Below are 23601 nucleotides of genomic sequence, written 5' to 3' on the forward strand. Positions count from 1 at the left end.
ATTTAAAAAAAGCTTTTGATACGATACAACATTCTATTTTGATTTCTAAATTGTATAACTATGGAGTGAGAGGAGTAGCATTGAATTGGTTAATGAGTTATTTAGAGAATAGGTTGCAATATGTTTATTATTTTGGCAATACTTCTGAAAGACTGAAGATTGTATGTGGTGTTCCTCAAGGTTCTATTTTGGGACCTAAACTCTTTAATTTATATATTAATGATATTTGTGACGTATCTAAAAGGTTAAATTCGATTTTATTTGCAGATGACACAAATTTTTATTGCTCTGGAGAGAATTTGAAAGACTTGGTTGAAATTATGACTTCTGAGATGTTAAGAATAAAAAAATGGTTTGATGTAAATAAATTATCTTTGAATCTGACAAAAACGAAATATATGATATTTGGCAATCGTGTAAAGGAGGATAAAGTCATTATGTTTATAGAGGAAGAATTGATTGAAAGAGTTACTGAATTTCGTTTTTTGGGTGTAATAGTGGATGAGAATTTGACATGGAAATCTCATATTGAACATATTAGAAAGAAAATGGTCAAAAGTATTTATATTTTGGGTAGTATAAGAGATTTATTAAATTATAAAACAATGCGTATTTTATATTTTTCTTTGTTTTTTTCATATATCAACTATTGTGTTGAAGTTTGGGGGAATACATATGAGAATACCATAAAACCTTTAAACCTATTACAGAAGAAAGTTATACGAATAATTCATAATGTTAAATATAGAGAACATACAAATAAATTATTTATAGAATCAAAATTATTAAAATTAGGAGATTTAGTGAAATTACGGACATTATTAATTATGTTTAAGGCTAAAAATAATATTTTACCTTTTAAGTTACAAAGAGTATTTTTGATGTGTTCAAGGGGAGAAGAGAATAGAAGGAAATTTTATTTTAAACATCAGTTAGCCAGGACTACACAAAGATTAATGAGCACAACGGTTAGGGGTATAAGACTGTGGAATTCACTTCATTATGATTTAAAGAATTGTATAAATTTACAATGTTTTAAAAAGTGTTATATGTTTAAAACGATAACTCAGTATGAAGAATGCGAATGAATGTGATGTTGGTTTGGGATTCGACCGGAGAGAAATGTCAATATTAGTTTGTTCCTGATTTTTGGTGCCCACCGGTGATATAAGTTCGATGGTAGATAGGGGGCAGGGTTTAATAAGAATATTTTCTTCTTCCTGCTCCTTTTCACACATGGTTGTTGTGTTTTGTTGACAGAAGATGTGGTTGTTTTGTTTGATTGTAGTACCAAGTGTGAAATAAATAAAAATGAAATGAAATGAAATGAAATAGGTCAGAGCTGGTTTAGGGTTTTATAAACAGCTTAAATTTGTGGGTGATTACTGTATAAAGCCAATAATTAGCAAATTAATCTATTAACTAACTGATTGATATTTAATGAGCAACTACTGTTATCAGCACTTTTTCTCTTTTAGAAATTATAAGAAAATGATGACGAGGTATCTTCTGAGATCCACGTTGATCCATGTATTTTCAGCTTTATGTTCTTCCAGAGAAGCTTAGCAGGATTAAGTTGAAACAGCATCCTTCCTGATCTTTTATCAAACCTTGGTGCAATCCTTCACTGTTTGAAACAAGCCATTTGGCTCCTTTACTTTTTCCTTTAAGCCATCGGTCCTCTGATTGGCTCCCCTTGCAAATAAAAAAAGATTTCAGTATCAAGTAAGAGGGGCTCATGGGGACTACTTGTACATATGCTAACCGTGCACTTGCAAATGAGCAACCACTATTTCAACAACTCATTGCAAAAACAGGAACTACGGAACATCGTAAAAGGAACTGATATATTTCATTCATCCTCTGATTTAGCAATTAATTTACTAAGTATTTATCAGATTATTAAGGAATTACAATAATGATGGTAGTGGCTATAAAACTATACAAAACACACACTTTAATGGCTTCAGGGATGATGCGAAACAGGACTGAATTCCAAGATAATCCTTTCTCTCTGGTTTCATTTCATGAAAAGATTCACCTGCTCTTACACCGAGAGGAAGAAAACTCTGTATCTCACACTGAAACTGGGTGGCCTGATTTCACTGAAGTTCTTGTGCTAACACAAACCACCAAACACAAACATGAGCACGTGACCACGTCAAAACATACATGCACTTACATACGAGCAGGTGTCTGAAACCATCCTCCTTATTCAAATGTGTGCCTAGGATAAACCCAGTATCAGTTTCTCTCCATCAACCTCTGGTGAAGGTATTGTGGATGAATCACAGCAAAAAGCTGCATATTTATATACATCATTTAAAACCCTCGCTTTGGCCCTTTCTCCTCCATCTTTTCTTTCTTTTTTATTAATTTCTTATGACACAAAGGTATTCTTGTAACAATTAAAGTCTTAAACATGTTGCCACTATTATTTTATTTCACGCTTTTTAATTTAAAATTCAGAAAACCTTAGTTATTAGGTTTTTTTCCCCATGCTTTAAAAATACTCACATACACTGTGTGTTACTGGTAGGATTACATTGTAGTTACTGCTAAAAACACAGTGTGTATTTTGTCAGAGACAAACCACAAACCAGTATCAGTGTGTGTGTGTGTGTGTGTGTGTGTGTGTGTGTGTGTGTGTGTGTGTGTGTGTGTGTGTGTGTGCATGTATGTGTGTGTGCGTGTCACACCTGCTAGCTGACTATATTCTGGTAAACCACTCGCAGTCTAAACCAATGCTGAGAAATTACTGGAGGTCAGGGAGCATGCACGACATATCTACAAACACACACCCGCTTGAAAGTAGGGTGCCATTTGCAGGTCAAAAGATAAACCCAATTTTCCTGCACAGTAAACGAACTGCACGAACTTACGTTACGCAAAAAAAAAAAAAAATACTGCCACATGCATGCAAATATCAAAAACATGTATCTAACTGGTGCACTTGCAAGTAAACACATCTACAAAAGTGTGAGAGAAAGAGAGAGAAAACACTTCTTCCAGGAAAGAGATCTGGGTTAGGTGAGCCAGCTCTGTCAGTGTTCCATCATGTGACCTAATTTCCTGCCACATCAAAGACGAACAGGAGGTGCCATTTGACCACCTGCGCAAAAACAGAGCCCATACCTCATATGTCTGCTGTTTTATCTACAATAAATCAATCTATAACACGGTACATGTGATTTAGCAGATACGAGTGCAACTTCTGAGTATCTACTTGGCATCTTTAGGAATAGTTAGTAGAACTTCCTCAATTAACCATGGTGATGTCACACAAATGTGTGGCATGCATAACACTTGTTCACTGCACTAATCTGCTCATTAGCGTTTTTACATGCACCAGAACAAAATGCCAAATACACTGCTGCAGGGTAAATGCCAGTAAATCACACAACCTGCACCGGTATCCATCTTATCAATGTCAATCAGTCAGAAAAAGAATAATTAATGTGCAAACGCAAATTTGTGTTGCCTAGTGGAACGGAAAAAATAAATAAATTACCCCCGGTAAAAAAAGAAAACAGTAACTCATGGATAAACACAACAAATATGATTTGTTAATCTACTTGATTTTACTTAAGAGAAAAATATATAAACAGGGAAAGTGATCTTGAATGAATATCTGGCAGGTACGTATTTGGGTCTGGCTGCCTCCTGTTGTGGTACACCAAAGCTGTGAAGACATCACGCCTCTAGTTATATTCACTGAAAAGGTAGGCCGTTTCTTACAACAGCCAGAGAGCTCTTGCGCGCGCACGCACAGACACACACACTCAGCACAGAGAATAACCACAAGGGTTCTCAGAAACGCTCACTACCTCGGCACACCCACCTGGCTTTAAAAGCAGATGGTCAAAAAAAAATGTAAGAAGCAGGGGCGGGGCGATGAAGGAAGAGAAACTGAATCAAGAGTAGAAAATGAGAGGTGAGGGGAACTGGATGGGGAACATTAGGTGATGAAAGGGGAAGATTAAAACGGTGGCAGAAAAGAAGAGGGAAATTACAAGAATATGCAGATGGAAATTAAAGGGCACGGAGCAGTAAAAGGAAACCGAATGCTGCTATCCAACGCCGTGGCAGGAAGACCGAGAGCACGACAGGAATCAGGAGTGTTCAAAAAATGGAAAGGGAAGAAAAAGAAAAGTCAAGTAATTTGCATATTGCTGCCTTGATGTGGGTGAATCATGGAGAAAACCATGACCCTTCGATCTCATAACCACCTACGCACACTTCTGGAACACAACTGTGTGTGTGTGTTGTGTATGTGTCCATGCGGTTGCTTCGTAGGTGTGAGTGTGCACATTTCTTGTTTGTATGCTGTACTCACTCACAGTTTTACCTGTTACAGTACAGTACAGTTTACAGTACATTAACATATACAGTCAAAGTGTGTGTGTGTGTGTTACCGTGCTCTTGTGCGTGCTGTGAATATCTGTCGGTGTGGTGAATACAGACAGATCTCCGTTGAAAATAACATCTGCAAGGGCATTGACCAGTGGCTGATAGTGGATGATTAGAAACACCTGAAAAACAAGAACATAAACACAAAATAAGTAAAATCAGTTTCTGGGCCACTAGAGCTGATTAGAAAATAAATTATACTGTTAAAAATTCATTTAGACATGATCATCTGCACCAACATGTAAGCATTGCAAATTACACAAATATAACTGGCTCCCTTTAGTTAACACGATTTACAGTCAATGGCCACTTTATTAAGTGTGTGTTAATGCAAATACCTGGCAGGAATTCATGTAAACATGAGCAAGGAATTCAAACCAAGCATCAAAATAGGGGAAAGGGGTGAGTTAAGCTACTCTGAACGTGGCTGTTGGCGCCAGACTGGCTGGTCTGACCATTTCCAAAACTGCTGATCTGCTGGGATTTTCCCACACAAACATCTTTAGAGTTTACAGAGAATAATCTCTAAAAACAAAAATATCCAGTGAGCAGCAGTTCTCTGGGAGAAACTGCTTTGTTGATGATGTCAGAGGTCATAGGAGCGTGGCCAGACTGCTTCGATAACTTCGATAACAGTAACTCAAATAACCACTTGTTGAAAACTCAGAAAACTGAGCCTACAATTTGGAGCATAGGTTCAACAAAACTGGACAACATAATATTGGAAAAATATCATCTGGTCTGATGAGTTTCTCCATGAATCCATCCTGCCTTGTATCAGCAATTCAGGCTCCTGGTAGTTCTGGTGCGGGAGAAATTTTCGTGCACACTCCCAGAGTATTCTTGCTGATACTTTATGACTATAGTGCACCCATCTTCTGATGGCTGTGTCCAGAAGGACAACGCACCATGTCAAAAAGCTCATATAATCTTAAGCAGGTTTGTTGACCATAACTATGAGTTCAATGCACTCAAAAGGCCTCCACAGTCACAAGATCTCAATCCAGCAGAGCAACTTTGGAATGTGGTGGAACGGGAGATTCATATCATAGATGTGTAGCACCTGTAATGCTGTCATGTCAATATGGATCAAAATCTCAGGAATATTTCCAGGACTTTTGTTGAATGTATTCCATGCAGAACTAAGACAGTCCAGGAGGTAAAAGTTGGTTAAAGCAAGTAATAATAAGGTGTAAGTAATAACTAATGCAGCATAAAGTAAAGTTTTATTTCCATTATTCACATAATAAAGCTAGTAGAAAAGGCTTTACAAAGAGCAGCTTGACTGTATGACAATACACCACCGGATTAAGCAGCCACAGCAAGATTACACTCACAAGAGTGTCAGCAGGCAGGCAGGTGTGTGTGTGTGTAACTTACTTGAGACAACAGATAAAGGGACACTTGAGGGTTGATCTTCCGCTCTTCAGACTAAAGAGAGAGAAAGAAACAAGAAGATTTAAGGTGATATATAATAACAACAAGAACATAATGTGTGTGATAATCATTTAGTAGTACGAATATAACAGTCATGACCCATATTGCAAACATTTATCATGTCAAAAGAAAATTTGATTTAAACAGTGTTTTAACTGTCTAATGTTCAACTATCTGCATTTATAACTCATAATAATTACGCTTTCACCTGGAATATAATCTTTTCAGCTCACCTTTGTTTTTTTATAGATATGTTAGGGCTGTGTGATATGACACAACACACTGGATGATGAAACATTGTGCTGTTGCAAAACATGTTGCAATATTTTTTCATTGCTTTATATGACGATTTGCAATAGTCACCACGGTGTAAAATAGTATGCAGAGTTTATGAATGAGAAGCAAAAATTAGCTGTCAGGTGCTCGAACTAAACTTTACATTTAAATGTTAGAATAGGCTTTCTCTGTGGCACACCATATAATAAAGATCAAGATAACTAGTCATTACAACTTGCATTCATAAATATATATGGTTTCATGCATTGGTCAAAACACTCGACCCCAGGTATACGATGCCCAGCTGAAAACACTTCACACAAGCCGAGTTGCCTCATTTATATTAGGAGTGTCTGCAATGCAGCATACTATGCAAAAGATATGTGGAAGAACAGAACAACACGTCTCTGAATGAACTTAACAGTGTGCTAGGACACTCTGCATTTGAGTCAAGTTTCCCGACAACCATACAGGAGCAGTAATGATAGCCAGAGTGAAGAGTGAAGTTGTGTGTGGTCATCTAGTGTGTAAATCTGGAAGGGGTGGGGAACTCCAGGGCTCAAGGGCCGATGTCCTGCAGGTTTTAGGTATCACCTTGGGTCAACACACTTGAATCAGATGATTAGTTGTTTACCAGGACTTTGCAAAACTTCAAGACATGTTGAGGAGGTAATCTATCCATTTAAATTAGCTGTGTTGGATCAAGGACACATCTAAAACCTGCAGGACACCGGCCCTTGAGGCCTGGAGTTCCCCACCCCTGCACTACGGGATAATGCCACATAAGGCCCATATTTATTTCATTTTTGATTATTTACTTTAAATGTAAAAAAAGAAATAGTACTTTTCATACGGTGATTACATAACTATTCACTGAATTTATAGAAAATGCATTATAATGATATATAGTGTTATTGGGATAGAGGGAGAGAGTATTAAAAGGCTTACTGACCAATCGAAGCACTTTACACCACACATATGGGATACTTTCTATGTTCTATGTAATTTAAGATTTTACCAAATCATATGCAGGCACAGAAGACCATGCAAACTCCACATGGAAAGGCCCCTGAATGGTTTGAACTCAAAACCTAGTGGTAACCTCTATGTCACCCACACAGCACCACCTGCACAAACTGGCAAATACCTAACCTAACCGTAACTTCTAACTCATAGCTTTTCTGAGGTGATCAAGCAAAACCACTGGTTAGTCATTAATCAAGCTAAGAAAAAAAAACTACTACTGCAAACTGAACATTTTTCAACTTTTTAATTTTTCAACTTGATAATTAGCTTAGGAACAGAACCGTACTACACTGCATGTGTGAAATGAAAGGAGGAAACCACTTTAACACAACACACACTTCAACTTTGAACCTGTGAACATCAGTCTAACCAGATGTATTCAGAAATGCACTCCAGACTAACGTACCGTCTCAGGACTGACCAAAGAGTAAACATAGAGTGGCAGAAAGAGACGGTTGAGGAGGTGGTCGGTTAAAACGTCATTAAGGAATTCACAGTTGATGATGAGGATATCGTTTAGGTAGTGGAGGTGGTCAAGGTGCTCTGCTACCAGGTCACTTAGCTTCCCCCTGTTTTTATGTCTAAGACAGACAGAAAATAAATAAATATATATAACATAGAATAATAAGCATGAGCCAGATCAAGGCTTCAAACAAGGACACTGCTGACATCTAGAGGCTACAGTGAGAAAAACACTTACTCTTCATCCGTCTGTACACACTTGTCCAGTTCGATGACGTGGCTGCCGATAAACCAGACCAAGTTACTGAAATATGGGACCGCGGTCTTATCTCGAATGTAGTGCAGCATGTGCTGGTTGTCCACTAGAGAGAGTAGAGGCATGGAGAGTTATTATCAAGGTCAGTTCCACAAATACAAAGACTCATTCATGTGTACACAAAACATGTGATCCTCGAGGAATACCAGAATATAACCAGATAATTATACACATTTAAAAGCATATTAAAATTAAAAAAAAATTAATTATTTTAAAAAAAATACCCAAAGGGTCAAAATAAGGACACAAATTGTCAATCCACTATCAATAAGGCCAGATGAATTTCCCTTTTATATGTTAATTAGTCAAGAATAAAATGCTTTGCCAATCAGTTTTTGCTCTGTTTAACCCAAGCTTGTGGCCTGAGCTTTCCAGATGCACCCTCTTGAGAGGTGGCCAGTTTAGGTAAGAGCAGTTTTCACACATTAGGTGTGTTTACATATGTTGGGATTACCACCGTATTGGTGGAATGAGTGTTCATCAAATGGGTGCACAGTCTGATTTCCTGCTTTAAGTTATGCTATTCAACTGAGGCCTGCAAATTTAAAGAAGGATAAAAAAAAGCTTTGAAGGATGGGCCTGACCTCTTCGGCTTGCTCCTAACGTCTGCTTAGAGAAAGGCAGCTCCAGGATTATTAGCCACAATTAGAATTTGACCGATATTTTTAAGGCTAATATTGACACTGATATTTGCTGATATTTTATTTCTTCCAGGCAAACAAAACAGAAAAAGTTTCCTAAACATCTGTTATTAGTAAAGAATCATTTAAGTTGTTAACATTCTACTTGGATCATTTGTTCACGTGTTTTGTCAAGAGGCAGGTGCAGAGTGCCCTCTGGTGGCCAAACTATGCAACATCAATGCTGAAAGCATGCCTGAAAAGTATTTCTCCTCTGTCATTACTACTTAAACATTACATTTATTGGTCATTAAAAATGCTGATACTTCTGGATCATCAAATAACTTTTATTGATAAATCGGTCAGTCTTTAACCACTGCACTGCCTGCAGTCAGATTAGATTGAGGCTTAGCCATGTCTTGGGGAAGAATACTAGAAAATAAGAAACTATCTGTCCTATTGCTGTAATAATTTTTATTTCTATTATATTGCGAGCCTTTCAGTGTTAGAGCGCAGATTTTATTTGGGGCAAATATACACAGAACAAAGTGAATTTGTTCACAGTTAACTGGAAGGTGAAAATGTTTTTTTAAAACCTGACAATGCAATCAAAGTTCTGCAGGTCTGCTTATTTAGAGAAAAAAACTTGTTTAAAAAAAAATCTGGTCAAGTCAATATGGTTTCTGGTGCTTATGGGTCTAACTGCAGAACTTTAACAAGCACAGTTACACTGAACTCCTCCAATAATAGACTTTTTTTTGTTTTTTGTTTTTGTTAATTTAATTTGAACTTTAACATACAAGGGTTTTTCAGGGGAAAACAGACAATCAAAAGAAACACAGAAGTAAATGTTCTTTAAGTGTTGACTTAGGTGAATGACAAAAGCAACATCCTGTAGTAAACACCACCAGTCGAATTATAGTAACACTTTTTCATGGAAAATCAAAATGCAAATAAAACCACATGGTTATTATACTTCCAATCCAGACAGGTCAAATTGAGACAAGTAATGCATGAGCAGCCAAATTAAATTCATGAATTACACAATGGATAGGGAGACACTGACTAAATAACCACAGTGATCAAAACTGTTGAGCCCATCACCAAAATAAAAACCAACATGTGGGGCTTAGCTGAAAATTAGGTCGTTGGAACAACAAACCCAAGAAACAAAATGAGACTGTTTTTTACTGCATGAATGAAGTGGATGATACAGAATGATTGAAAAGAATTATGCTAATACTCCATACATTTAGAACAAATACACCATTAGGAGCAAGCAGGGCAGGGTAACAATTCACATTAAAGCTCCCCCCAAAACCCCCAGACTAAGTTAACACTATAGAGCTGAGGTGTCTTGACATCATTCAACACATGAAGAAGAGTAACTGTAAAGAAACTGAACAGGATACCAAGCCCTGAGAAAAAGACTGAATGAATGGAACCAACTTACATGAAACTGGAGTTAGGCAGATGGGACGCGCAGAAAGAGGAGGAAGAGGGAGGGGAGAGACAAAAGAGGAAGAGTGGTTGTTGATAAAGGAGAGGGGGGGGGGGGGGGAAACAGACACAGGTTCAATGTGAGTAAAGGGGCGGCTGTGGAGGGGTGGAGGCTGGGAACGACCTCACAAACATTTATTAAAAAATAGCAAGGGCACACCTGGAAAAGGAGTTGCATATGTAATGTACATATTTAAAACTTGTTTTGGGATTTTACGGAGGATTATGTGAACAGCAGACACTGAAACAAGCAGCCCCCACCCCCAAAAAGAACAGTTACATTACTTGAAAAATCAGCGCAATAAGAAAACTTGATTCTACGCAATGACTAAATGCTTTGGGTTCTGAATTAAATCCTTTTTCAGGTGGCCATCTGTTGCAAGGCATGTCCTAAGGAATCATTAAGGAGCATCAATACGAAGTAACCTTCACTGCAATATTTTTAGTGTTGTGATACTCTAAAAATCCAACTAATTACAACTATTAAATCAGCAAAGGGTTTTCCACAATTAAATTATTATTATGCACAAGTGTAGTAGGCAGTCTAAAATTCAGATGTTGTGGGTGGTCCCATGACAATCCCACAGACTTGAAGTCAGAGTTGCTACATTAAAATGATGCTTTTAAAGATTCCTTATTAAAGCATAGCCCGTGGTCAGTTTAGCAATGACACATCCCCTTTAATACTACATTGATTTATAAATGACTTTTGTTCTTATATTGTTCAAAAAAGTTGTACCTTTGGGAGTTAGAATCAGGATGTTATGGACGGCGGAAGAAAGCCATGTTGTACAGAACAAAGTGTTACATGCGGGACGAGACGGACAGATACGGACACAAAGCAACAGCTTGTGAGACTTTAAAGCCTTTACACTGAGCAGCTGTTTCATTTAAGGTGACAATAAGCATGACATGTACAGAGAAGCCAAAACCATACAAGGCAATACCAGCTTCCCCTGCAATGAAATGCAGACAGCTTGGACGCACAAGGATCGCACATTGACGGCAGGAAGGAGAAACACTGCTGCTGAAAAAGCTGCTGAAAAGGTGTCGATGTTCAGACTGCTACTGCTTTCTGTAGTCTTTCTGAAAGACCTGCAGCCCCCCGCATGACAGAGCTACAGGTGAAGGGATTTCAACACCTAACTGTGCATGGTGCTGGACTGTGTGAAGAGTCTCTTTACAGTATGGTGATTGTAACGTTTATTCTACCACGACTTATTGTGAACTTTAACCCTGTGTGTTGAAACCTCAGGTAATTTTATTAGAACCAAAAAAACAAAAACAAAAAAACTACAACAAGTCTGCTATTTTGTCTAATTTAAATTTTTACATCAAAATGTTTCTTGTTTACTTTTAATGAAATCTTAAGTGTAAAAGCATTCAATTAGCTTTCCAGGGACTATAAAGAATAACACGAGAATCTTAAAAACGTTAAGAATAAATAGTTTTAGTTTGCAAGTGTGGATAAAAAGTTCTAATATTCATATTATCATATCCAGTTAGAATTCTATAAAAAGTAAATGCATGTCATGGTTATAAATAACAACATCGCTTGGACAAACTCTTGTAATGAATAATTCTCCTAAAAAGGCTAATGCGTATAACCAGGAAGATATCCAGCAAAACGTAAATAAAAACAGAATGCAGTGATTTGCAAATCTTATAAATCCAATCTTATTTTATTCACAGTAGAAGACAGATTCAACCCGAACACTAAAACCGAAAAGTTTAACTCTCATGAAAAGCACTGAATAATGTTTAATTTGATGGCAGGAACTGATATCAAAAACGTTTCAAGAGGGGGGAGGTAAGAAGCTGGTAGAGTAATTGGTGCTACAAAGAAACAGTTGGAAGAACATTTTGCAACTAATTAGGTTAATCAGCAACAGTTTAGAATTAAAAATGTGCAGATGCAATAATGTGCACAAGAAAAAAGCAAAACAAAATAAAAAAAACCCTTGTTAATAAATTTTTGAACAATTTCAATGTTCCTCAATGGAACATTAGTCTTTAAATATTTCACCATCTACAGCAGTGGTCCTCAACCCCCAGGCCTCGGACCGGTACCGGTCCGTGAGTCGTTTGGTACCGGGCCGCGAGAGTTGAGGCTTAGGTGAGAAATTTATGGTTTTCAGGGTTTTTATCGGTTTTCAGCGTTGTTTTGTTATCGTTTTTATCGTTAACTCGGTTTTCCTGGGTCTTTTCACGTGTGTTATGAATAAATCTTATTTTTTTCAGTACCGGTACTAGTTTTATTTTGTTGTATTTATCCGCGACACCTTAAAGACCGGTCTGTGAAAATATTGTCGGGCATAAACCGGTCCGTGGCGCAAAAAAGGTTGGGGACCGCTGATCTACAGCACTTAATATCAGAAGATTCAGAAAATCTGGAGAAATCTTTGTGTGTGAGCACCAAGGCCAAAACTCTGAATTCGATGCCCGTGATCTCCGGGCTCTCAGTCGGTGCTCTATTAAAAACAGGCATAATTCTGGCCTCAGGAATGCTTCCAAAAGTCACTGTGTGTGAGCACAGTTCACAGTGCCATCCAAAAACGTGGGTTAAAGTTCTATCACGCAAAGAAGAATCCAAATTTGAACAGATATGATACAGATGCCCCACATTTTGAAACATGTTGCTGCCATTAGCGTTAGAATATAATTATTGGTTTATGAGATCTGCAAATCAATGCTTTCAGTGTTACCAAAATTTTAGTCATTGTCCCAAATTATTTGCAACTGGGGTTGCATGTTGACCCTAAATAAGCAACAAAACATTAAAAGAAAGAAAATTTGCCAGACTGCTTTTTAGTGTGTATTTGTTACAGTGTTACCTGTCAGTCATGCTCATGCACCAGAAGCAGCAGCAAGAAGAGGGAAGAACAGAGAAAGGCGGTCCCAGCATCCCGTGAGAGTGTGTGGATGTAAGCAGCGTGTGCACGTGCGTATTCACGGCACTCACCTTTGTAGACGTTGAGTGTGATGGTTCGGACTGCGATGCGGACCATGCTTTCAGGGTGGTTGAAAAACTTAATGGCCTCGGTGTACAGGGCAAAGTCATTAGTGTGCTGTGTGTGGGAGACAGAGAGTGGGCGCTGGTGAGCAAGACAAGGCACTGCACCATTTTGTTCAGGATGCAAATGACCACAGAGAGAGATAGAAGGCTGCTAAAGGAGACAAGAGTGCTGAATTTTGAAGGTTAAAACTTAACAGGAGCAGTAATCTTATAACATTACTGTTGTTTTAATGAGAAAATACTTAAAAAAAATACAAAACACTGTTTTGTGAGATTCAGAGGGGTCCACTACAAAGCTAGATTAGTAAGTTAGTGAGCTATGTTGATTCTAAAATCAAGAGCTTTCTGTATCATGCAAGTGGCTGTCTTTCCCACTGGCTAAATCACTGTAGAGTTTCGTTTTAAACTGGCTGGAAGAACCACTCTTTTTTATAGATTGTCTGCTGCAGTTTCATATATGCAAACTGTTAAGCTGAAAATCACTAAAACCAATTTGCATAAATTTGGTGGTTCGGAAAATATTTTTTAAATCTTAGTATCCTTGATTCTAATCTGCTGCTTAGTAACAGCTGGAATTGGAGCTACTAGAACACAGTACACACATTCAAATTCTAATGGATTTGACTTTTACGCGCTGACAATCTAAAGCGATTTCTATGTCTCCTTTATTAAGCAGTCTGACAGTAACGTTTAAACTGGATACTATTATAGCTTAAAGTTTCAAAGCTCTAATGTGCAGCTGTCAACTTACAAATAAACAGCACAGCAGAGAGTGCACTCAGTGATACAATTAAAATTAAACTGTTATTTTATTGCTATGTGTGCTCTTCAGATTAATGATTTTCTTCAGCATTAATTTCTTGGCCTTTTGCAACACCGTTGAAAGGTTTTTATTTTTCTTTACTTTGACGATGTCTGATTGGAAGAGGTGGCACTCGCGTGTGAAGAAAGGGTCACATGACCTGTGGAATGCTCCTTTTTATATGAGCGTGCACAGAGCCTTGACTAGAGAACCCAACTTAACAGAGACCTTATAACCACCGTTGTGATACCAATCAAGCCAGCTAAGCTAAAGAAAGCCCAGCTGTGTCAAACGTCCCTCGTAGTATATCCCCCTGGACCACCTCACGTACTGCTAGACTCATAATAACTCATAATAATCTTGTGCAGTGTTGTTTGTTTTGCCATTAACTTTTCAAGTTTTCATCTTTTAACTATAAAATTCTAGTATTGGCATACCAGTTCCAACAAGAAATTTGAACAAACCAATGTACTTAATTCTGAGCATAATGAGCTTAACAGCAGGGACTTCTTCTTCTAACCATAATAAGATTTTAGAAGCTCAACACGTCTCAACATACCAGCACGCTCCATTTAGCAATTCTGCACAACAACCTGATAACTCTGGATACTACTGTTATCTCTCTCTGTGCCAGTGCCCGATTGTCCACCCGACCATTCCTCAGTTGCTGTGACCTCCAGGCAGTCATAGCTGCGAGTCAAGCATTTAAACAGTCACCCAGAATCACAGCAAATGAGGAGTTCTGAGCCTGACACCAAACCCAAACCGACTTTTTGCAATAGTTTTAAAAATGTGACTTGTGTAGTTCTGAGAAGGAGGAAAGCTGAGCAGTTATCAAACGGCACCATCTGCAGGAGAATAAACTATAGCTAAGACTCCAAAATATGAATAATAATGATAATCAAACTAATAGATTAATTTAAAATATTTATATAACATATAATAATATAAACTGCTTAAAAAAGGTTTTAATTATTTTTAGAATAAAAAAATATATTTGACTTTAGACCAACAATGTGTCAAGTTGGTTATTAACACTAGATATTTGTTAACACACAAATTAAAACAAAAATGTAATAGTTAACTTAAAAAGACATAAATGTTCTCAGATCTACACAACAGGTCTGGTTTTGGCTTCAGGGGTAACGCTACCATCAACAGTACACCAATAACTTTCCCCAGCACAAAGAGGCCAAGGGAAAGACGATAGATATCACTGAAACATCAGAGGTTAGCAACATCACAAATGAATAGTGTGGTCAGAGTTCTTGGCAACAATCTAAAACCTCATTTGCAAACAAATGACACACAAACACACAATATGTATCATATAGAAAAATAGATTTAGAAACAAGCCCAAGAAATAATGTGTCCGTGCCACGTTCTAAAAATTCAGTTATTTGCTGTGTGCAGTATCTCTTAAATCAATGCTTCTACACAGGAAGCCAGTATTTTGACAGAGAAAATGTGCTGCTGATTTGCAGAAGCTCTGTTTCTATGTTCTGCTGCTAATCTGCCTGTTGGGATAAGCACACTGATAAGCTTTACTGGCAGAAAATGCATGTGACAAATACGGTTCCAGACTGAAACTTACTTTAAGTGTTTTTATTTGTTTAAGTGAAGGCATTTCATTTCTAAGGATTGTGAATTTATAACAAAATCAACACAGCCACAAGTTCAAGTGTTGTGCAGTAATTGTGATTATATACACACACAAAATAACCACTCAGATGCCTTATTTTTTCCTGTGCAGTCTACAGCTTCCTCATTAAACCACAAAAACAACACTGCACATGTGGAAACAGCCTGCTCGGCCTGCTGGTGCAGCTGCATGCTACTCTCTGCCCCTCACTGAACAGAGTTCACACAATGAAAAGTATGCCTACAGCAGGGCAACAGGAAGTCAGTACTACAATTCCTTTTGAGTTGATTTGTCAGTGGGTTGCTAAGAGAGTTTGAAAAGTGGCAAAATGTAATGACAAAGTTAACAATAAGGAGGTGAACTGAAGTTTGCACAACTGTCCCCCAAGCACTATTTGTATATAATTGCATATTAAAATAAGTGCATGTGTGTAGTAAATTAGATAAAGTATTATATGTATTCCTTAAAATTACTTACTGAGGGGTAAAAAAATTCCAGTTTTATCATTTGCAGTTTCAGACAGTTGGCTGATATTACAAATTTGCTTCATTGCACACTGCTTCCATCCTTAGTGTCTTATGTTTCACCACTTCCTTCCCTCCCTCGTATCTCTCATAAAGATATGCAGACACTGAGCAGAAGGTTCTTCATGTTTTGTTAGCCTGTCTTTTTCCTCTCTCACACCATCCCTTCTCCCCCCCGTAGCCTTACCTCATTATAGAAGAAGTGCACGGTGTGGTTGTTAAGTTTGAGTGACAGGGTCTTAAGGAAGGAGATATAATAAGCCATGATCTCCTCATCCGAGAAGTCAAACTTGTGGACAATAATGGAGTTGACGTGGTTGTTTGATAAGAGATAATCTGTAATGAGAAAGGAGGCGACACGTTTAGGGTACAGAGAAGAGATGGCTTTTATTAAGCCTCCAGATTGTCATGCAATTTATCTAATAGCTCAGCATTTACAGAAAATGACACAGTGTTAAAAGCTGAAGGTGGACTGATTCATTTCACTACCTTAGGTTTTCTTTCACTGTTATTGGAGCAAAGGTGAGGTAAAGCTCTTGTGGTGACTGCAACACCTTGCTGAAATACCAACTTTAGTTTATGTTTATAACAACCCATTGTGAAATGGACAGTATATAATCTACTAAGATTTTGGTTCCCCAGTAACAGATTTAAAACTGTCCGTGAAGTTGGATTTAAGAAATAAGTGCTGAAAGTTAAAGTTTTTAGAACTTGTTTAGTGCCATCTTGTGCCAGTTACAGACTTACATTAGCTTATGTTACCTAACCACCGTTAGAACCGATAACTCAGTGGAATATAAGGAGACTAAAACTTAAAAATCAGTCTAAGGGGATCACTGTTGTACTGCCCCTCACTGCCATGTATTAGCTGTAATATTCGGGTTTGCAAAGCACTTGAAACCAGCGTGAAGGACAGTCTGTTTCAATCACCAGCTCGACAAGCTCTTATACAGAATGCACTGAGCCGCGTGATCAACTCGCAAATCAGATGTTCGCCAAGTGCAATCAGCACTATTTTATGAAATAAAATAATATAGTTTTTTTTGTCCATTGCATACATCAACCTATTTTTCCTGCGTTAGTAAGAAACTTTGTTATGTTTGACCATGTGGTAACCTGTTATGTTGTAAACTGTTTAGGTGTGCTTGGGAAAAGAGAGACTATTTTATTGTATAAAACAGGCCTCATTGACTTGGGTTTTTGACTCCAGCTTGCTGGTCCAGTAAACCACCTGTCACCTGAGAAAAACAGATTCTCCTTCACACATAGCTCATTTACAAAGTGCTTTATAAACCTGAATATTGCAGCTAACAGGTGGATTATCCCATTTCAGTGCAGTTAGCCAAACAATGAAGAACCACTTACTGCTTAACAGACAGAGAGTTAAAGTACAAAGTAGAGACTTGGTTTGTTAACAACTGAACATAAACTGTAGTACTAGAAAACATAAGGTAAAAAAAATGGAAACACGATTAAAGTTTATACGGTTGAAAAGAGAATAAAGGGTTCAAGAAGCTAGCTGTGATTATGTTAATTTCAAGTATTTAATTAATGGTATAAAAATCTGTTAAATTGTTAGCAGAAAACAACGGATAAACAACTAAGTGAAAAACAACAGCTTGCTAAAAATGTGAATACAAAGTTGTATATTATTAGAAATGGTTAGCGGTTTAATTATTAGCTGTACACATTTAAAGTACATATAGTTACATTAATGTATGGATAAACTGTGGATTTGTTAGCTAACAACACAAACTAAATAGCTAGAAACATAGTCACATGAAAGAAAGTTTTCACAGACTTTATACCGTCAGTGCTTTTTACTGCTTTTACAGTTTTTACAAGGTAAGCAGTAGGCAGTTGCAAAAAACAGGAAAAGAGTAAAAGAGAAAAGTGGAAATGACCCCCTTAGACTTCTTTATTTTTCCCTGAGTTAACAGTTCTATTAATAGTTACCTAACATAAACTAATGTCAGTCTATTAGCAGCATTAGTCAGAGAGTGAAATGATGTAATACTACTTACATAGGGAAGTCTCATGGCTAATGTTTTCAAAAAGTATATTGAGGGTCTGGAGGAGCTGGACACACACGTAACGTCCAGACTTCTGACGGAGGATGTTCAAGAAGAAGGCAAACATGTTCTTCTCCAGGAAGAAACTGGTCACAGACATAAGACACAAGCAGGTAAAAAATTTTTTTTAATTCAAGTTGACTGAATAACATACAACCATCATAAAATGGACAATGTCTTTAAAAAAAAAAAAGAGAGAGAGACATTACCCTGCTTACTAATATTATGGTTAGGTGTTTATTTATCATTTTCATACAGTATTCTTAATTTACAGCACTGTGCACTTGAACAACCTCTGAGTGTTGGCTAAAGACTTTTGCACAGTACTGTAATTCTTATTCTTATCGCAGTTGTTCTACTCACTACACCCAAATGCATCTCAGCTGACTCTCACTTTACTTTCCAGAATATTTCAATCCTGTTAGACCATCATAATTTATGTGCAGCGATATACTGACTTTCTGCACTTACAGACCGCAAACTTCACCTTTAAAAAAAATGATCTCAGACTAATTCTTTGTTTAATATTAGGTTCTCATTTTAGAGAAGTAAACACCTCAGTACTTTGCATCATAGAAACTGGATAATGTTTAAAATCATCACTTTGATAGCAGAGTAAGATGTCACTTTAACTCCCACATTAGAGTACCACCTTCATATCTGTATTTAAAAGTGATGAATCGCACACTAAGACTTGAACTGGGACTTACTCAAACACAGAGCTGTCATTCTGGTCCCCCCAGATGAGGATCTCTGTGATCGAGCGGATGGTCTCCACCAGAAGGTTCCTGTTGTGATCTGTTACTGTTGTGTTTTTTGTCAAGACGTGGTACATATACCTGATAGAGAGAGTTACAGAAATAAGGTGAAAATGTGAAAGAGGAGGTGACAAAAGCCATTTGTTTAAATTTGACTGAAGTCATTAACATTCACATATCTGTATCTAAACCTAGCAGGACAAAGATTGCACTGATCGCGTGACATTGCAGAAAGCTGCTAGATAAACCTAATAACGTTTCAAAGGAATATTGATAGATGCAGTAGCGCTGTTACTGGGCTGGTGCAGTGTAATAACCACTAACCTAGAAACTTGTGCACACAAGCGGTTTCCCTCATTTAGCCTCACTAGAGCCCTGGCTCGGGATTTTATGTCCTGATTCAGGTTGATCGAAATCACCCCTCAATGTCATGCACCTGTTGGGGTTAAACGAATGCATGTTTTCGTACTCTGGTAAAAGCCAGTGTTTTCCAGCATGAGCTCTTTTAATTCAGCCTCCATGCAAGCTTTACAAAATTGGTAAATACAGTTCTTCGTGTATTAATGATATTCAGATTAAAATTTAATTTAAACACTTAATTTATCGTCTTAATTTATAGTGTCAATTCGGTTTTTGTCTGCTAGGACTACATCAGATTTTACTTACCTCGCAAAACATAATAAAAAAAATCCAGTAATCCTTGCTTTATTACAATTTGATTGAATAAATGCATTTACACACATTCACTACTGCTAAATATTTGGCTAAATATAACGCTGGTAAAAAACGACTGTCGTTTTCAACCAGCGACCACTTAGGCTAACATTAGCTTATTTCATGCTAACTACTCACTTCAAATGGTCCAGGGAGTGGATATTTTTCGCTTTCCCCTGTCCTCCAACCCAGCTCCGTGACCGGCCAAACATGGTTGCGGTTTTAATGGGACTGCAATTTTGCCGGGCGCCTTGTTTTGCTAGTGTTAGTGTTCGTATCTATCCATTACACCCACTTTCCCGTTCGGCTAGCTGCTTAGCAAACAGGGGGTGATAGGCGGTGATGGTAGCCACTGCGGGGTCATTACGTAATAGCGTGGGCAAAGGGAGTTGTAGTTCTTTTCCCTACGAGAGGGTTTACAGTAGAACTGAGAAAAAACTACAACCAATGACTTCCCATGCTATCAATGATGGTTAAAGCACGCGACCATAACTGTTTTGGTGATTGACAGCTCTAAGGCCAATCAAATGCCGACGCTTTGGTTGGTTGCTGGTTGGGACTGTTTTGATGCGGTTGGCAGAAATGTTAAGACGGGACATTATAAACTATAAATAATTCGACGTGTGTTTTGTGAATAGTTCGTCTCTTTCTGTCCGGGTGTGTAAACAACAAGTCCGCAGTAGTTTTCTTGCATTTTTTAGACCGACTCCTATGCTACTTTTTTTATTTTATTTTATTTTTTTAGCTCTAGCCACCAGCTGGCATGGCGTGAATTCAACAAACTCACGGAGTCAATGCCAAGAATGCGTCGAGCTAACTGGCTGTGATATTTGAATGTGTTCCTCTGGTTATAATTAGCTATGGACTTTATGTTGTTTAGCCCGCATGATTTCCTGTCGTTTTCTTCTGGACCGTACAGATAAGCTACTACATTGAGGGCTTCCTCTGAATCGTCGTTGCAGGCCAGGACGGGCCGAAATGGATGCCCCAATCCCAGCTACCCACACAGACTTCTAACGCTGACAGCAACAACTTCAGGCCACACACACACATACACAAGAACCCCTATCCGTGGCTTTCTTTATTTTCTATGACACACCAAATTTATGCCCAGCTAGATTCGGTGGAATCGCTCCTGGACGATCTCCCATATATGTTTTATTTGGGCCTGTTCTTTGTCAACGTCCTGATCCTCTATTATGCCTTCCTGATGGAGTACATCGTCCTGAATGTGGGGATAGTATTCCTGCCTGAGGATATGGACCAGGCACTGGTGGACCTCGGGGTGCTGTCCGACCCGGCCTCTGTTCCCTATGACACGGACACGGAGCTGGATGTGTTTGAGGGATATCTGGAGTGACAAGGCGGTCCTGGAAGGAAAAAACGGAATAATCAGATTTTGATAATGATGTTGCTGGGATCAAGAGGTCAGGCTGGTGCTCCCAGGTCAGCAGTTTGTTGGGAAAATGCCTCAAAGTGGATGCTTCTTAAGCTTTTTGTTCAGAGAGGCACATCAGGCAAAAAGTAAGCAAATGGCACAATTGCAGTCAAACGTTTAAGTATTTAGACAGTCATAGTTTTGCAATTTTGATTCCATACACCAGGACACTGTGACTGAAGTACAGACTGTCAGTTTTTCTTTTGCATTAACTTTTTAGGAATTACAGCCTCTTCTTATACATAGTCACCCATTTACATAGGCTGAAAAGTAGTTCTTCAAGTGTTCATTTGGTGATGATTTCCATGGGTTCAAGACTTCTAGACAAAAGATATTTATCCAAGCAGTTCTTTCATTTAAAATTTAAAATCCAGTTACTATCGAAGCTCTGAACACGGAGGACTGCATAAAAACAGCTGTAGTTTTTAAACTGTTAAATACTTTTGTGCAATCCCTGACTTAAAGCTGAAAGTCTGCACATGATTGTTTGATTGTTAAAATCCACTGTGGTGGTGTACAGAGGCAAAGATTGTGTAGTTCTCCAAACACCAGATTGTAATAGTCAATAAGTAAGCACCATATGTTCAGCACACTTTAATAGCCAGTATATCTGTTATAAAGTCAAATTTAAAAATCAAGCTCTACCTTTTTATGATGGTAAATGTTTTTTTTGTGTCCACAGGTAGGTTGAGGATTCATCTCTTGCAGACTTATGATCCGTGACTGTTTGATGGAAAGAGCACTTTGGGAAGGCGTGTTCCCAGCAGAATATCAAGCAACCACAAGAGGTTAGCGCTGGCCTCTGCTACCCTCGCTTTGGATACAACGAAAATGGAAGCACAGCATGGTGCAGGAGAACGGAGAGAGACAGCTGTTCCCTTTGGAAGAAAAATTAATGTTGCCAGGGATGTGGATCTATCCAGGAACTGGAAGTTCACTCTAAAAGCAAAATGTGTTTGAAACTTGCCGCATCAGCCACGGTGTGATGTCCTACAATGTGACATATGGCAGTAGAACTGGTGAAGTGCAGGAAAACAATGTCCAATAAGCATGATGAATACTTAATCACTCACAGAACAACTTAAGTCACCGTTTTATCCTCTAATACAGAATCCAATTCTCTCTTAAGAACATCCTCGCGGAGATTTGGGTCCACTAACATCACCCTTACTCTCAGAAGCACAGCTAAGGATTATGGAAGCACTGGCGAAGCATAACACTGTCTCTGAACTGAGGCGGGGAAGATGTAGGACATAAAAGTGCCGTAAACTTTTTAATATTGTCACTACGCCATTCACCACAAGTCAGAGTATTAAAGTGTCGAGAAAGAGGTATTTCTTTAGTGCTGTACCCCTTTGTTTGTCAGTAATTAGGCGGAGTGGTGACCACTGTGATCACAGCTGGCCAAACCTGTCAAATGTCTGAAAAGGAGCCTCTAAAGAAAGGCTTCATTCTTTTTTTTTTTTTAAAAAAAAAAACAACAACAACAATTTACTGAGAGACGAGATGCATTATGCTGACCGTCTTCAGAGGATTTTGAGCCAGCTGTTTAATTCCTTGTGTTCTCCTGCTTGTGCTGTCACAAATTTAGAGCTGCTTTTTATGAAGTGTATATTCTCAACAGCAATAATAAACTGGATTCAAGCAATGGATCAGTTACATAGTTATACAAATGAAATGGTTCACAGGTAACCATTTCATCCATGAGCTTGGCCAATTGTGGATGGGGAGAAAGTAAATATAAATTGTCTATATTTTGCTAGGCAGCTTTTCACCGAGATTGCTGGTGCTGGTATTTTCCCTCGTCAGCACTCAATATAGGGAGATAATAATCCACAGCCACACTGTGTAATTAACTAATAGGGAAAAAGGGAATAAAAAGTCTTGCTGTGATTCAAGAACATGGATGAAAACAAAGTAATTTAAGAATGTTTTTCAGAGAGTTGGCACCAGAGTTTAACAAAAAGCCGATCATTGATACCTGATACCAAATCGTTTTTTATGTGGGTTAAGGCCTTGGTGATATTTTGGTAGTTGTTTTTGTCAAGATGTCCATAGCTAAGTTTTTTTGGAGGGAAAACGTGTTTGGAAACAGTATTTAGACCACAGGGCACTAAAACTCAGGATACTAATAAAATATATAGTATGAATACTGTGTGTATTCCATACGTTTATGTGGAATTTAATCAAACAGGAACAGAATCAATACGAGGTAAGGCTGTGAATAGGAGATAATATTTAAGGAAGTGTGTAATCTCGCTGTCTCATGCTGTAAACAATGTTAGCAGGCGCCTTTCTTTTCATTGACCAATGTCAGTACAACAGTGCTTCTTAGTTTTGGTATGAAAACAGTAGCATCTGAAGCTGTAACAGATTTCCTAATTTTGTACAAAAGTCAGTGGCCATGCTGTTTCCCAGGCATGCTACCCTGTTCAGGGCCACCATCATCATCATCATCTCGCGGGAAACATACAACCTGTGCTTGTGTCGTCCCACCGCATCGGCTTCTTTGCAGACATGCACATGCTCAAATGAACTGTAGAGTTTTATTTTCCATTGTGTATTTAATAAACTTTGAGCGAATGCCA

General features: G+C 38.1%; 2 protein-coding genes across 6 annotated transcripts in view; one reads left to right on the forward strand and one right to left on the reverse strand.

Annotated features, from left to right (window-relative positions):
• The window catches only part of clec16a (C-type lectin domain containing 16A), a 60063-nt gene extending 40128 nt beyond the window's left edge, over nt 1-19935 (reverse strand). For 2 of the 4 annotated variants that reach the window (XM_085403476.1, XM_085403474.1), the window contains exons 1-9: nt 19714-19934; nt 18814-18942; nt 18056-18189; nt 16219-16367; nt 13010-13115; nt 7850-7973; nt 7556-7730; nt 5791-5841; nt 4416-4532 (exon numbers count right to left, since the gene is read on the reverse strand). In XM_085403476.1, the coding sequence (XP_085259602.1) occupies nt 4416-4532; nt 5791-5841; nt 7556-7730; nt 7850-7973; nt 13010-13115; nt 16219-16367; nt 18056-18189; nt 18814-18942; nt 19714-19787 (1059 nt within the window). In that variant the 5' untranslated portion in view covers nt 19788-19934. Of the gene's footprint in view, nt 1-4415; nt 4533-5790; nt 5842-7555; nt 7731-7849; nt 7974-13009; nt 13116-16218; nt 16368-18055; nt 18190-18813; nt 18943-19185; nt 19298-19713 lie in introns of all 4 variants that reach the window. The other 2 variants (XM_085403477.1, XM_085403478.1) reach the window with 2 other exon arrangements.
• A 146-nt stretch (nt 19936-20081) lies between these two features.
• dexi (Dexi homolog (mouse)) lies at nt 20082-23601 on the forward strand. Of its 2 annotated transcripts, none has more exons than XM_085403480.1 (2): nt 20082-21021; nt 21696-23601. In XM_085403480.1, the coding sequence occupies exon 1, from the start codon at nt 20558-20560 to the stop codon at nt 20933-20935; it is 378 nt and encodes a 125-aa protein (XP_085259606.1). In that variant the 5' UTR covers nt 20082-20557; the 3' UTR covers nt 20936-21021; nt 21696-23601. The 2 variants fall into 2 exon arrangements, with proteins under 2 accessions (XP_085259606.1, XP_085259605.1); XM_085403479.1 differs by having other exon boundaries at nt 20083-21099.

The sequence above is a fragment of the Rhamphochromis longiceps genome, linkage group LG4, assembly GCF_057381845.1.
Source record: "Rhamphochromis longiceps isolate RC_006_pf linkage group LG4, R_longiceps_female_GT1.1, whole genome shotgun sequence".
NCBI lineage: Eukaryota > Metazoa > Chordata > Actinopteri > Cichliformes > Cichlidae > Rhamphochromis > Rhamphochromis longiceps.

Excerpts from the sequence above, each read along its gene's own strand:
- dexi (XM_085403480.1), top strand. The coding sequence starts at position 20,558 with ATGCCCCAATCCCAGCTACCCACACAGACTTCTAACGCTGACAGCAAC.